The 14,657-nt window shown below is 44.0% G+C and overlaps 1 protein-coding gene across 8 annotated transcripts in view; it reads left to right on the top strand.

Moving 5' to 3' along the window:
- Positions 1 to 3,325: 3,325 nt before the first annotated feature.
- Positions 3,326 to 14,657, top strand: part of USP40 (ubiquitin specific peptidase 40) — a 71,290-nt gene continuing 59,958 nt past the window's right edge. For 4 of the 8 annotated variants that reach the window (XR_004002598.1, XM_030579932.1, XM_030579930.1 and 1 more), the window contains exons 1-6: positions 3,394 to 3,480; positions 4,480 to 4,698; positions 5,675 to 5,742; positions 6,694 to 6,807; positions 7,646 to 7,810; positions 10,783 to 10,929. Coding sequence is in view for 7 of the 8 variants with exons in the window: in XM_030579932.1 (XP_030435792.1) it covers positions 4,500 to 4,698; positions 5,675 to 5,742; positions 6,694 to 6,807; positions 7,646 to 7,810; positions 10,783 to 10,929 (693 nt within the window). In the remaining variant the exon portion in view is untranslated. Of the gene's footprint in view, positions 3,481 to 4,456; positions 4,699 to 5,674; positions 5,774 to 6,693; positions 6,808 to 7,645; positions 7,811 to 10,782; positions 10,930 to 14,657 lie in introns of all 8 variants that reach the window. The other 4 variants (XM_030579934.1, XM_030579935.1, XM_030579937.1 and 1 more) reach the window with 4 other exon arrangements.

Raw genomic sequence — 14,657 nt, 5'->3', positions numbered from 1 at the left:
TTGCTATCCTTGGCCAGTGCAGCCCCAAAGTTCAGAGGTTCATCCACAGAGTTCACCTCCCACCCTGTATGGAAAGAGGGGAGTCAGGAAGCACCTTACACGCTCCAGAGTGAGTTGCTCTGGCACTCGCTTGTCACCCCAATGGCTGATTGCCATGCATCTCTGCAGGGCTCTGCTCTGACTCTCTCTACCAGCCGCCCTGCTGGCCACTTGTCACATCTCTTCAGCAGCCACCCTGCTGGTCACTTGCCATTCCTCTCCACCAGCCACCTGGCTAGCCACTCACCAAGATAATTTCAGAGCCCTCCCCTTAACACAGCTTTCAGCAATTTCAGCTGTTAGTGGGAGAGCCTCACAGCTGGTGCATACTGGGCAGTCTCTTGCAATAGAGCCACTATCCCAAGGTAGGTCTAATATTTATACCCAGATACCACTAATTTCAGCTCTGCAGCATATAACAAAACTTCTAATTGAGTCTAAACTAACCCTTTTATTATATCATGAAAATAGGAGGTATCAAACAATATCTTTAAAGAAAACCCCTCCCTCTCTCAACTCATTGGGCTTTGGAACCCATGTACCCTGTCTAGCGAGTGCCATTCTATTGGGGGTGAGTCCTTCCATCAGGGTACGTCAGATACAGTTCTGCTGCCCTCGGTTCACACAACAAGGATAATAACCTTTGGGATCCAACTTCAGCAACAAGTGATCATTTAGGCAAGCAATCCTATCATGCTGAGCACCTAGGTAGTCAGGATAGCTGTGTCCATGCAAATGAGATCAGCTCCTGAAGTCTTTTCCACAGCTCACCACTAGATGTCAGAGGCGAGCTCATTCAGACTCTGATTACATCAGGAATCTGTGGGTTTCAGTGGAACCCTGAGATGTTTGGTCATTTCTTCCTCTTGGGCAGTGCTGAGTAGAGGAGTCCAGGGACAACAGTTCCTGCAACACAATAGGAGAGGTGGAACAGCTTTGGGAACTAGCAGGTTTTCAGCAGGCAAAGGAGTCCATTGACTGGGCCTGGAGGGGCTTGGAGCAGCCTCTGAGCTGCTGCTATTTTAAGAATAGGGTAGGACACACAGGGTTCAAGGGGTGAGTGGAGGAGCCGGGAGGCCCAGGCCCCCTGTGCTAGCAGGAGAGGAACAAATAGGTAGGGGCAGCATGGGTGATAGGAAGAGTACGCATTATTTTAAGGGAAGGAGAATTGTTTTGCTGTGCAGTATTGTTAAGGGGATGGGGTCTCATAATGAAAGCAGCATTGCTTGAGGGAGGTGTTTTGATGTTGGGAGGAGAGAGCAGACAATCTTTTTTGCCTCAGTTGATCATAGTAAAACACAACACAGGCTCACCAAACTTCCTACCTAGTTATAGCTCATTGAGATCTCATGTATTGCTGCAGCTGAAGATTTTTTTTAAAAGGTTAATAGTAATTTTTGCTGTTATCCTTCATAATTAAAATTTGACCTTCAGGGGAGGTTGATAAATAATGTTTTTCTAAAGAGACTTCAATTTGGCTGTTTTGTCCTATTGTTCCCAATCAAATGAGGCTGCAAGTGTCCTTCAGTAAGCCCTCTTTGAGAATGCCTCCCATTGTTCCTAAGAGGAGTGATGACATCCAAGCTCTCCTCAGGAAAGATAGTGGCTTCTGACAGCAGAAGGTGACACATTCCACAGGCTTGCTTTTTTAAATTGTCTGCCATTAAGTGATGCAGTGCTCCATTAATGATCTTCAATTTATTTCACTCCCTCAACAGTAAATTAGTCTCTGGGAAGAATGAGATAATTTTAGGTAGGTTTTCCCTAATCCTGATCCAATGCAGTATAGCAGGGATAGACAACCTATGGCACATGTGTCAAAGGCAGCACGTGAGCTGATATTCAGTGGCATTCACACTGTCGGGTCCTGGCCACCGGTCTAGGGGGCTCTGCATTTTAATTTAATTTTAAATGAAGCTTCTTAAACATTTTAAAAACCTTATTTATTTTACATACAACAATAGTTTAGATATATATTATAGACTTATAGAAAGAGACCTTCTAAAAATGTTAAAATGTATCAGTGGCACGCAAAACCTTAAATTAGAGTGATTAAATGAAGACTCGGCACAGCACTTCTGAAAGGTTGCTGACCCCTGCAGTATAGTTTTAAAGAGGCCACTGGACCATTTTCAAGACTCAGGAATAACATCCTAATCCACACTCAAAAAGGTATGAAAATGACAGAGGAGGAGCCCCATTATGGTTCAACAAAAGTATTTTTCATGCACTGTGGATTGTTTTGGAATAGCCTTTGCTAGTAAATCGAAGATTCTACACTGCAAACTCCTTCAGCATTATAACCTCTTTGGAGCAGGGACCATCTTTATTCCTGCATTGTGTACAGCACAGAGCACATTATTGCCAGCCCCATGCACTGAAAAACTATGAGACAGGTGTCCTAAAATCATGAGATTGAAGTAAAAAACATTATTTAAAAATAAACAAACATTGTGTCATTTTATTTGCCTTCTCGCTTTGAAGCTCTGCCTCCAACCTCAAGTGCTAGAAAACTCTCCCACTGCCTTTTTTGGAGAGGTAGAGGGGAGCGTGGAGGGGGTGGCAGGGGGAGATAAGATTCTACTGCAACCTTCCAGCTCCAGGAACTGAGTTGTTAAGAAAATCACTAAATATCACAAGACTCAGGATAACACTGCAGGATCTGGCGACAGGGGTGTTTGATGCATACCAGTTTCAACAGCTGGGGGAGACACAGACCCAGGGCCTATGAGAATTTATTTAGGGAATGTTGATAACGGTTTGGTGTGTGGGGACAGCCTGTGCCTGCCTTCACCTGTGATGAGAAGGGATGGGTGGCATTTTAGGAGTCTCTGTGCCACATTTTTGGAATTTTTTTGGAATTTTTTCCTCATGAGGTTAATTCGCAGAGAGAAGCCAGCTTTCCTTAGAAAGACTACATCTCCCAGGAGGGAATGCGGCAACTACACCTCCCAGAGGGCCTTGCGGCACACACTCCTAGTCAACTACACCTCCCAGAGGGCCTTGCGCCACACACTCCTCGTCAACTACACCTCCCAGAGGGCCTTGCGGCACACACTCCTAGTCAACTACACTTCCCAGAGGGCCTTGCGGCACACACTCCTAGTCAACTACACCTCCCAGAGGGCCTTGCGCCCGACGCTTCCGGTCATATGCCGCTAGCGAGGGTGCTGCGGAACCACCCACAGTTTCCCTAGCGGACGTCGCGGGTTTGTTGGTGGCCGCGGACTCCGGCCGGCGCGTGGCCTGGTGACTTGTGGGAGTTGTAGTCCGGGCCGCGGGAGGCGGCGGTGCGGGAGCACAGGGAAAGACTCCAACTCCCATCGGGCGCCGCGGGAGCCGGCTGACAACGGAGCCAAAACAAGCATGGCGGCGGCGGCGGCGAGCTGGCGGCGGTGCTGGTGTCGGCGCAAGCGTGGCTCCGCGTCCCGGCAGTGAGCGGTGAGCGGGGTTGGGGACTCCCCCTCGGAGCCCCCTGCCGCGGGCGGGCGGGGCAGGGGCCACGGCGGGCAAGCTGCAGCTCGGGGGGAGGGGCTGATACGCATGCGCGTCGCGTGGCGGGGGGGGCCTGTGGTGCGCCTTCCCCCGGGGGCCAGGCCCCTCTCCGCGCGGCGTTTGCCTGCACGGCGCGGGGATTGTGTCGTGGCTGGGCGGCGGGGGGATTTCAGGCCTCCCTCCCCTAGGGCCCTGCAGCTATGAATGAACAGCTCGCCCCGCAGAAGCCGGGCAGAGGGCTTGTTAAAACCCGTGACTTTGTGCAGCCCCGAGCACAAAATAGATAACAGTGGGAGAGGGGGCTTGAACATGGTGATCTCTGTCGGAATTGTAACAGAAGTAAACAATCATATTCTGCCAAGCCTAATTACATTGTCTTGGCGCTGTCTGAACACACACTTTCAAGTACCACGCACACTCTGGCATCCAACTAACTGCTATTCTGAAACTTGGTTTTGATTGATACCGTTTGTTATTTGGTTACAAGTCTGTGCATGGATCCTTTTGTTTTGGAAGACCTGCCCTGTTTTTACCAAAATCAAAATAGGGTGTTTTTTATTCCACAATAATTGTCCATGTACAGACTTGAGACTAAACTGCAACAGTATAAATAAAAGCTGATATTTTGGTGCAAGTTTGTGTATAGACAAGATTTTGGTTGCTAAGACTGGAATAAAATTACAAACGGTCCAGGAACCAAAATCTGTGGACGTTAAAAAAGTACAAAAACAATAAAAACTTGATTTATAGCTAAAAGTTGATATTTGTGATTTACAATAGATGACTAGATAGAATGGAGTCATTAGTGATTTCATTGGTGACATAGTTAGGCCCAGGCTGAGAACTTTGGAAATACTATGCTCAAGATTAAATTAGCATGTACTGCATAACCAATTAATATTGTAGTTTTTGTGCTAAATAGTGATTTATGTTGGATCTCTGAAGGACTATACTGTGGCTTCACAATGTTTGGAGACTTATTTGAAGAGAACTTTTCCTTTGTGTCAAATAATCAATGTGGAAAAGGGAAGAAATCAAAGTCCAAAGATACCGAGCCTCCCGCTCCAAGGGAGTTCACCAAATTAAGTGGTATCAAAAATCAGGGTGGGACCTGCTACCTCAATTCCCTTCTCCAGACTTTGCATTTCACGCCAGAATTTAGAGGTACTGTATCTTAAAATATGACTTTCTAAAGTAACTTTTAAATTAACCATGTTTATTACAGTAGTGCTTAAGGGCCAACCAAGAGTGAGGCCCCATTGTGCCAGCTATTGTACAAACACAAAGAAGACAGGAGTACAAGTACTCCTGTTCTTTTTGCGGATACAGACTAGCACCGCTGCTACTCTGAAACCAGAGAAGAAGGCAGTCCTTCCTGCCAAAGAGCTGTCAAGCTAAATAGATGGGACAGACTCAGGGTGGAGGGAGGAGTAGAACACACTAGCAGAGTGAAAGATGTGATGGCAGCAAACACTGTGTTGCACGTTTTCCCCCCTTTTGGGGGTGAGGTGGGGTTCATTTAAGAGATATGCTGAATAAAAGAGAAGGGAAGGGCAGGAAAGAAGAGGGGCAGGTATGGAGTAAAGCTGAGGTGGAGAGACTGTGGAGGGATGGTAGGATTGGAGTAAATAACCAATCAGAACAGAGAGAAAGTCCAGTCAAAAAGCTGTAGCAGGCAAGATGAAAACAAAGAGCAGGTGGTCCATAAAGTTATTATCTCTCACTTCTGCAAAAAGACATATATCACATCTAGCTATTTTATGTATAATTCACATCATAGAGACACAAATGTGTTTATAACTTCTTATTTAAAATAGGATGCAGTTTCACTTTGACCATTGCCTCTCATTCACTTTTCACATAACCATTAACTTATGAAGGAGCAATGCATCAAGACATGTAACCATTTGTATGTTTCTTAATATTGGTATTTAATTTAGATGGGGGGGAAAATAAATTGGTACCAAAAAAGTGAAAATGTCTTTCAGGAATAAACTTTTTAAGATACTTAAGGACTTCCTGGTATGTTTTTGATTGCTAACAGGACAGCATGATAACTTTTCATACAAATAAACTAAAATACGATGCATATGAATGTAAAGCTTCTTTATTTAAAGTCATGTTTCGTTTTCCATTACAGAAGCACTGTTTTCCCTAGGCCCTGAAGAACTTGGTTCTCTGGAAGATATCAATAAACCAGATGTAAAGGTGTTAAAATCTACTCTAATTATCCTCTGCTGTAGGTTGATTCAAAAAAATGAGGGTTTGGATCAAGAGGGAATACAATTTTTGACCACACTGGGAAATATAATTTATGTGAAGGCAAGAATTTGGTTTGTCAATGCGTTCTGTTTTGTGCACTGGTGAAAGCCGGTGCACCAGTTATTTTGCAGTTATATTATAGATCTTGATCCTACTCCCATAGAATCCGGTAGCAAAAGTCCTTCCAACTTCAGTTGGAGCAAGAGCAGGCCCAAAACTTATACAGTACTGTTCCATATTTTCTTTTTTTACTAAATAAGGCTCCAATTCTGTGACTTCTTGTTTGTGAGACTGCGGCGTCCTTCTGGAGCCTCGCAGATGTAGTGATCTACCTACGCACAAGACATTACAGGATGGTGCCTAATTTTTATTTTTAAAATGCTTACTAGCTTTGGAACAGATTTTGTTTCTGTATTTTCTGTTTAAAGTGATAGAAGCAAGTTGTTGGTGAAGTGAGTTTTCTTTGTAAATCAAAGCTACAATAGGTATCTGTCTTAGCTATGATTTAATTAAATCTCCTAAGGCCATGTTCTTTTGATTATTTTTTTTTTGAGGTACTAAAATGTGCAAAATACAAAAGAAAATTAATGTTTATATTATGATAGATTAAATTTAAGTTAATTATTTTTCTTTCGGTATATTAGTTTACCACCATTGAAATAATGAATTTAGATTTCTCAGAGATACTTAAGGATGAACAATTATATAGATTTTGGAAAGATGTGGCCATGTTTATGGAATTGTTAAGTAGGCCAAGTTATAATTAGAACATAAGTGCTCCTGGGTTGATGGTGTCTTATTCTCACTTCTGTGCTAAATCCTAATTCAGTTTATTTGAAGTACTGGTTTTGAAGTTGCTTCCTGAAACCTTTTTTTTTTCTTTTTTTAAACATTTAGGTTCGAATAATTCCATTACAATTACAACGATTATTTGCTCAACTTTTGCTCTTAGATCAGCAGGCTGCATCTACAACAGACCTCACTGAGAGCTTTGGATGGAACAGCAATGAGGTACAGTGTGGTATCTGTAAGGACACAGCTTGTAAGAGTTTCTTCCAAAAGAGAGAGAGGATGACTCTTGGAGACTTGACCTGTTTAGAATTTTTCAAGTTGGGGAAATATATTTTTAATTTGGCAAATATTATTCTGTTTTTATTTGCATCCCCATTGAAAGCACATATGGGGGGGAGGGATAGCTCAGTGGTTTGAGCATTGGCCTGCTAAACCCAGGATTGTGAGTTCAGTCCTTGAGGGGGCCACTTAGGGATCTGGGGCAAAATCAGTACTTGGTCCTGCTAGTGAAGGCAGGGGACTGGACTCAATGACCCTTCAGGGTCCCTTCCAGTTCTATGAGATAGGTATATCTCCATTGAGCATTTCCTATGGAGAACAAGAAAATGGGTTTCTACAGATATAAAATATATTTTTTAAATATTTCTGTAGTTTTTCATTTTTTGCAGCAATACTGTTTGCCTGATGACTTAAGGCTCCAAGTCCTTCAAATAATTAGGTGCTTACTTTATGAAAGGGAATAGTCCCACTGAGTTCTGTGGGAATAGAGCGTATGAGCTGGCCTATGTTATGTACGCTTGTAGCAGAAATAATGGAAGTAAATAAGACTGGAAAGAAGTGGAGGGAAAAACAAACTTTTAAGTTAGCACAGTATTCCTCTCTTGGGAATAGATAACTCTCATGTTGTATCTTGCTTTCTTTTAAGGCCTTTGTCATGTCTCTATTGTAACTTTTGATTATTGCTTTTAGAAAATGCTTTAGTCATTATAATATGAAAAGCAGGAGACTGCACTAATAAACCCTTTTTTAAAAAAATATGTCCTGTGCTGTCTTGCAGGAGATGAGACAACATGATGTACAAGAGTTAAATCGGATTCTGTTCAGTGCTTTGGAAACTTCCCTTGTGGGGACCTCTGGCCATGACCTTATTAATCGGTTGTACCATGGGACTGTTGTTAACCAGATTGTTTGTAAGGAGTGCAAGAATGTCAGTGAGAGACAGGTAAATTCCTAGGAGAGCTTTCTATCTGTTTAATAGCATAGATTGTTGGCAGCTTGTTAAGCAGGTTACCGTTTATTGAAGATGTTAAATTTTCTGTATGTGTAAATGCTTGCTTAACCCCATAAAATATTCCAAATTAATTAAATATTTTGACCATTCTAATGATCAATTTATTGGAACTATGCAGCTTTTATGGGTTAGGACTCTGCAGACTTCTAAACACATGGAAAATATTCAAGGCTTATTTGTTTATACTGAGTCTTGGCTGGTGTTTTCTAAGCTAGGCCTGCACAACTCGTAAAGCGGCGAGGGCCACATTACTCCAAAGAAAACAGCTGAGGGCCGAAACCCCCTTACCCCACGGAAACACCCCATCCAGAACCTTCCAGCCCAGCGGAAACACCCGGCCTCAGCACCGCCCAGCCCTGCAGAAACAAACCCTCCTTCTCCAGCACCGTCCCACCAAAACAGCTGTGGGCCAAAAAGGATGGTTGGGGGTGGGGAGGTGATACTTGATTTTAAATCAACCAGGGGCTCCCAGCTGAAGAGGTAGCTAGGAGCCCTCAGGGTCAAATTAAAGGGCCCGGGGCTCCGGCAGCTGGTGGAACCCGGAGCTTTGCGGGGCTGGGGTAGGGATTTAAAGGGCCCAGAGCTCCTGCTGCTGAGGGGAGCCCGAGTCCTTTAAATCCCAGCCCCAGCCATCCGCTGGAGCCACCGCCGGGATTCAAAGGGCTCTGGGCTGCCCGTGGTGGCGGGGAGCCCTGAGCCCTTTAAATCTCAGCCACGGCTGGGAATCTCTGCGGGCAGCCCAGAGCCCTTTGATTCCTGGCCGCAGCTGGCAGGGCCGGCTTTAGGAACCCAATTCGAACATTTTCGGCAGGGCCCCAGCAGGGATGACTGAAAAAAAAAATGTAAAAAAAAAAAAAAAAAAAGCCTTTCGTTTCTTAGGAACCGGTTCCCTATAAAAAGTTCTGCCACAGTATGTATTTTTTGTACCAGTAGGGTTACCATACGTCTGTGTTTTCCTCCTGCATGGTGATTTAAGAACCAAAAAGCCTGTCCGGGAAAATATAGATGTATGTTAACCCTACCTTAAGTTCTTTTTTAAAAAGATGGGTCTGAACTAGAAATGAGCTCCACCACTCCCTGAGGGTGTGCTAGGGTGCACATGTGTGGGTCTCAGCTGCTCCCTGCCCACTTTATTGAAGCAGGTGTGCAGGATTACTTCCCTGGGAACTGGAGGGCATCAATGGACATGGGGCTGGCTGGTGGCGGGCTGGGAGGGAGCTGGAGGTAGGGTCTGGCTGCAGGTTGGGCAAGGCATGTGGGGTGGCTGGCTGGCTTCAGGCAGGGCCACGCGGGGGTTGCGGCGTGGGTTGGCAGGGCTGGAGACAAAGGAGTGCGGGACTGGCTGGCTTCAGGCAGAGGGGTGCGGCAGGGGTTGGCTGGAGACAGGGAAGGGGGTGCAGGGCTGGCTGAGGACGGGTTGGTGCGGGGCTGGCTGCAGACAGGAACTGGTGCAGGCAGGGCAGGAGATGCGGGGCTGGTGCGGGCAGGGGGTGCAGCAGGGGTTGGCTGCAGGCAGCTGGTGCAGGTACTGGGGGTACAGCCCATCCTGTATGGTGAGTGCCTCCTCTTCCTGCCTCCCACACCAGGCTGGCAACAGCAGCCTGGGGCTCAGTTGCTATTTAAAGGGCCTGGGGCTCCCCTGCTTCCACTGCCCCAGCCCTGTAATTAGCTGCGGGAGCCCTGGGGAATTGGTGGGGCTCTGGGGGCTATTTAAAGGACCAGGGAAGCAGAGGCAGCTGGAGACACCTCCCCCCCCCACTACCCTAGGGCTCTGGGGGCTATTTAAAGAGCCCAGGGCTCCCCTGCTTCTACCGCCCCAGCCCTGTAAATAGCCAAGGGAGCCCTGGGGAAGCATTGTGGCTTCAGCAGCTAATTAAAGAACCAGGGTGGCAGAGGCAGCTGGAGCCCTGGCCTTTAAATACCCCCAGAGCCCCCCGCCACCCCAGGGCTCTGAGGGTATTTAAAGGGCTCCCCTTCTTCTACTGCCCCAGCCCTTTAAATAGCCACGGGAACCCTGGGAAGTGGTGGGGCTCCGGTGGCTATTTAAAGGGCTGGGGCGGTAGAAGCGACGGGAACCCCGGACTTTTTAAATAACCCCCACAGCCCTACCCCAGGGCTCCAGCAGTGGTGCTCTGGTGGCAATTTAAAGGGCCTGGGGCTCCAGCTCCTGCTGGGAGCCCCAGGCCTTTTAAATTGCCCCTTGGGGAAGCTGGGCCAACCCGGTACAGCGCACTGGCTTTTGGACATGGGGCCCTCTTAGGGGTGAGCTGATTCAGGGGAATTTGTTGAATTGGCCTAAAGCCGGTCCTGGCGGCTGAGATTTAAAGGGCTCTGGGCTCCCCACCGCTGCGGGCAGCTCAGAGCCTTTTGAATCCTACTGCGGGCCGCACAGTGTGCCTCTGCGGGCAGCATGTGGCCCGCGGGCCACATGTTGTGCAGGCCTGTTCTAAGCTATACCTATAGTGAGGGTATGAGTCATCAGAAGAAAACAGTAGCACTATGGCAGTTTCTATCAGAGTTATGTGTATCACCAATGGTAGATATGATTAGAGATGTAAGTAATGATGATACTACAGTGAAACTCCATTTGTTTCATTCGTGTTTTACCATCTATTTTTACTTTTTCTCATCTATGTTTTTTACAGCCAGGACATTTTACAAAACTAAATGGAAGTAAACAGTGTTTTTTTTTGTTTTAAATCCTACAAATAATAGTATTTCTGAAATAAAGTGATGAGAGATTTCTTTAATCCAGATGCATGACTTGCATTAGTGTGTTTCTTTATATTTAACAAATCTGCTATTGTGCCTGCATGCAAATGTGCTGTAGTATACCAAATATCAAAATCTAGCCTCGTTTACATAACGTATCGGCTTTTGTTCTCTACTGTACTGTTGTATAGGAGGATTTTTTAGATCTAACGGTGGCAGTCAAGGATGTATCTGGCTTGGAAGAGGCCCTGTGGAACATGTATGTGGAAGAGGAATATTTTGAAAATGATAACTTGTACCGATGTGGAACGTGCAACAAACTGGTTGAAGCAGCAAAGGTAATGGGTTACCTTGTCCATAGCATCCAGTTTGACAGCAGTTCAGGAATTTGGAGAAGATTGGCATTGGTACTTTACATTAAGGAGGGCTTTGGCATTCTCTGCCAAATTGATTAACATATGAACTTGTAGCCATCACCTTAAGTGGAGAACATGTGAAAAGACCTCGCATTTTTTTCCCCTCTGGTATGCAAATAGTTAAAATTTGTAAAATATTTTATGTCTTGTGTTAACATGTACATTGTTGCAGTTTCTTACTAGACCCTGGATGGATGGGGTAAGGTTTGGGCAGTACGAAATATCAATTTATCATCAGTAATAATCTTTCAGTGATTTACAGCACCACTTCAACACACAATAGCTTTATCTGAGTTAACATCCAAGTGTTCATTCAGGCTTAGCAAATTATAAGGTTTTTCTGAATTAATCTGTCAATGTGGAAGAGCAGATCTCTTCGCTCATCTCAAAATAATACCCATTATGATTCGAGGCAAGAATGGACAGGACAAGCTGTAGCTAAACAACTTGGAGTAGATCAGAAGGCCACAACTCTCTGGTGAAAACAATTTTTTTAAAAGTAGATTATGAAAGAATCTAATTTCTAGTTAAGACTGATGGCTCTGGGCAGGGTTTGACAAATCCTCTCCTCAAAGGCTACCAAAATTTCCCTGGCAATTGGGAGTGTTTCCTAGCACTTTTTACAGAATTAGATTAAACCAGTTGTTAAATGCCTTTGCCATATACTTCCAAGTTTTCCCATATAGACATACCTTCTGAACCATAAAGCTACTTTTTGAACACTATTCTAATCTTGGAACTGGAGAACGCTCTTCTCTTTTCATGCTTCTTCTGGTCCTGATTCTGTGCTGGGGCTGTCTGCACCTCCATGGGGGTAACATAGTTGTAAATGCATTGGCTGAACCTCTTTGAGCGTCCAACATTTCTGTCCTTTGGTATGGGGGTATTCTGCATCACTGCACAGTGCAGAATTTTGCAAAAATGAATATGCGTGCAGTTTCCTTTTCCCCTCCCACAGAAATGGGCTGCAAAGATGTTGACTGACACTAGGGGCTGCTGGACCTATCAGAGCCCTGCTCGTAAATAGAAGACAAGGCCAGCAGAAAGGGGAGGGAAACTGGAGGGTTCCCAGCATACCCTATAGCAGCGTTTCCCAGACTGTGTTCTGCATGATGTGAATAAGTGTTCTGTGAAAGAATCGTAATTTTAAAAAAGGGTCTGTAATTTTTTTTTTATTTTAAATTTGGCATATTTGAAGCATGGTTTACAACTCTTTTTGAATTACTATAATTTAGCATAAAACGCTTTTTCTGGGTATTGATAGATCTCGTATTGAATATCATGGTGTAAACTGAATGTGGCACACAAGCATGTAAACGTCTACCCTTTCAAGCATGTTTCAGTTAGTGACGTCGTATCACTTCCGCTCAAGGCTGCGTGAACTGCAGCGGTATGCACACACCATTTTGTTTACGCCATGTTGAATATAACATATTCATGCAACACTTTCAAACCTGTGGCTCTTTACCGTGTGTGTGATAAGCACAACTAAACTAGCTTCACTCGAAACAATATAAATACTTGTGACAAACAAAATTTGACAAAAATCAGTATTTCTAAATATTGTTACTAAACCTAATCACCATGGATTTGTGGCTAAAAGAAGGAACTTTGAAACGAAAAGCAAGTTCTTCTGGCACTCCAACTGTGGCCGAAATAAGCGAGCAAAATATTGTGACACTTCAAAGTGAGGATGAACAATCACAGTCTTTTGTTGCTGAAAAATCTGTTAGTACTAGTGAGTTATCCAAGGTGAATCTCTGCAAAGCAACATGACTGGAGAAGAAATATTCAACTGCATCAACAGTTTTATCAGAAAGCATGAAATTAGTTGGGGAAAATGTATTGATGTATGGACTGACAGTGCAATGATCAGGAAGATGAAGAGAGCTGTAATGCAAATCATAAGTGTGGCATCAGAAAGCACTAAGAGCCATTGTGTTCTACACAGGCCAGCGTTTGCAGTTAAAAAAATACCAGCATATCTGAAAATTGTGCTCAATGAAGCAGTATAATGTATCAATTTTGTCAAATCTTAACCTGGATTGAAGTGGTCATTTAAAATTTTGTGCAAGGAAATGGGTAGTCAGCACAAAATACTTCTTTTACGTATGGAAGTGAGGTGGCTATCCAGAGGAAAAGTGCTTGTGAGGCTCTTTGAGGTTCATAGTGAACTACTGGTATTCGTTACTTCAGATAATTCAGGATGAAAATTTAATGACTCTCTGACAAATTCCTGGGGCTAATGAGACTTGCATATCTTGCAGATAGTTTTGCAAAATTAAATGAAATTAATCTGTCTCTGCAAGGAAAGAATATGACCATTTTTACTACAATGGATAAAATTTCATTGTTAAAAAAGAAACTAGAATTCTGGGCCTCTTCTGTAGAACTGAATAACTTTGACTGCATCCCTACAATACATGAATTTCTGACTGAAATAAATTCTACAGTCCATGAAGTTTCCAGCACCATTTTACGGCACTTGCATGACGTCTTTATTAGAATATTTTCCTTCAACTACTGATGATAATGCCTGGGTTCAAAATCTGTTTGGTTTTTAATTACAGCCAAACCAATCGGCTTTAATGCACATGATTATAAAAGCCTAATTGACTTAATTTCTGACTCTGATTTGAAACAAAAGTTTAAGGATCTTCCGCTGAATAATTTTTGGAGCAGCCTAATAGAAGAGTACCCTAGTGTGGCTAAATGTGCAGTTCGAGTGCTCCTTCCTTTTGCTACAACTTATTTGTGTGAGACGAGATTTTCGTATTATACTGCAACAAAAACCAAATACAGGAATAGAATATCTGGGTTGGAAGGGACCTCAAGAGGTCAGCTAATCCAACCCCCTGCTCAAAGCAGGACCAATCCCCAGACAGATTTTTGCCCCAGATTGCTAAATGGCCCCCTTAAGGATTGAACTCATAACCCTGGGTTTAGCAGACCAATGCTCAAACCACTGAGCTGTCCCTTCCCCAAATAGACTTGATGCTGCTACTGACATGAGGATTCAACTTTCCAGCATTATTCCTAATATTAAGCGAATTTGTGATAGAAAAACGCATAAACACCGATCCCATTAAATCCAAATCTGTGTTTCTGTTTATAAAATAGATTTTCCTAGTAAAAATCTAATTTGATGTTTGTGTATATATAAAAACAGGTTTTTTTTAAGTAGAAAACTGTTTTTAATTTTGACTCTTGCACTTGATTTTTGTACTACTTTATATACGCTTTCAGTTAGAAATTGTTAGTTCAAGTTATTTTAAATTTGTATTTTTGCTTTGTTTTATAAAATATATTTGAGCATCAATAATGCAATTTTTTTATTTGAAAACCAAATGACTACAAAATAATAAGTGTACTGTAATCGGCTAAAAAGTGTTCCGTGGCCAAAAATGTTTGGAAAACACTGCCCTATAGGACGGAGGTGGCGGCACGCAAGAAATTCTGTGCAAGCCTAGGACCCAGCATCAGGCTGTTTCTCCCTCTGGATCCCTGGACTCTAGGAAGTAGGGTCTGTCAGTGTCTGTGCCGAGGGGACCTGCAGTTGGCTGATAGGGGGTGTGAGTGTCTGGGCCCGGGGTGGGGAGGCAGAGAAGCAGGAACTGGGTTGTCGTAAGGGTTTCTTTAACTCTCTGCTC

Source organism: Gopherus evgoodei, chromosome 11 (genome assembly GCF_007399415.2).
Source record: "Gopherus evgoodei ecotype Sinaloan lineage chromosome 11, rGopEvg1_v1.p, whole genome shotgun sequence".
NCBI lineage: Eukaryota > Metazoa > Chordata > Testudines > Testudinidae > Gopherus > Gopherus evgoodei.
The sequence above is the reverse complement of the archived record's forward strand: the minus strand, read 5'-3'. Positions and strand labels throughout refer to the sequence as shown.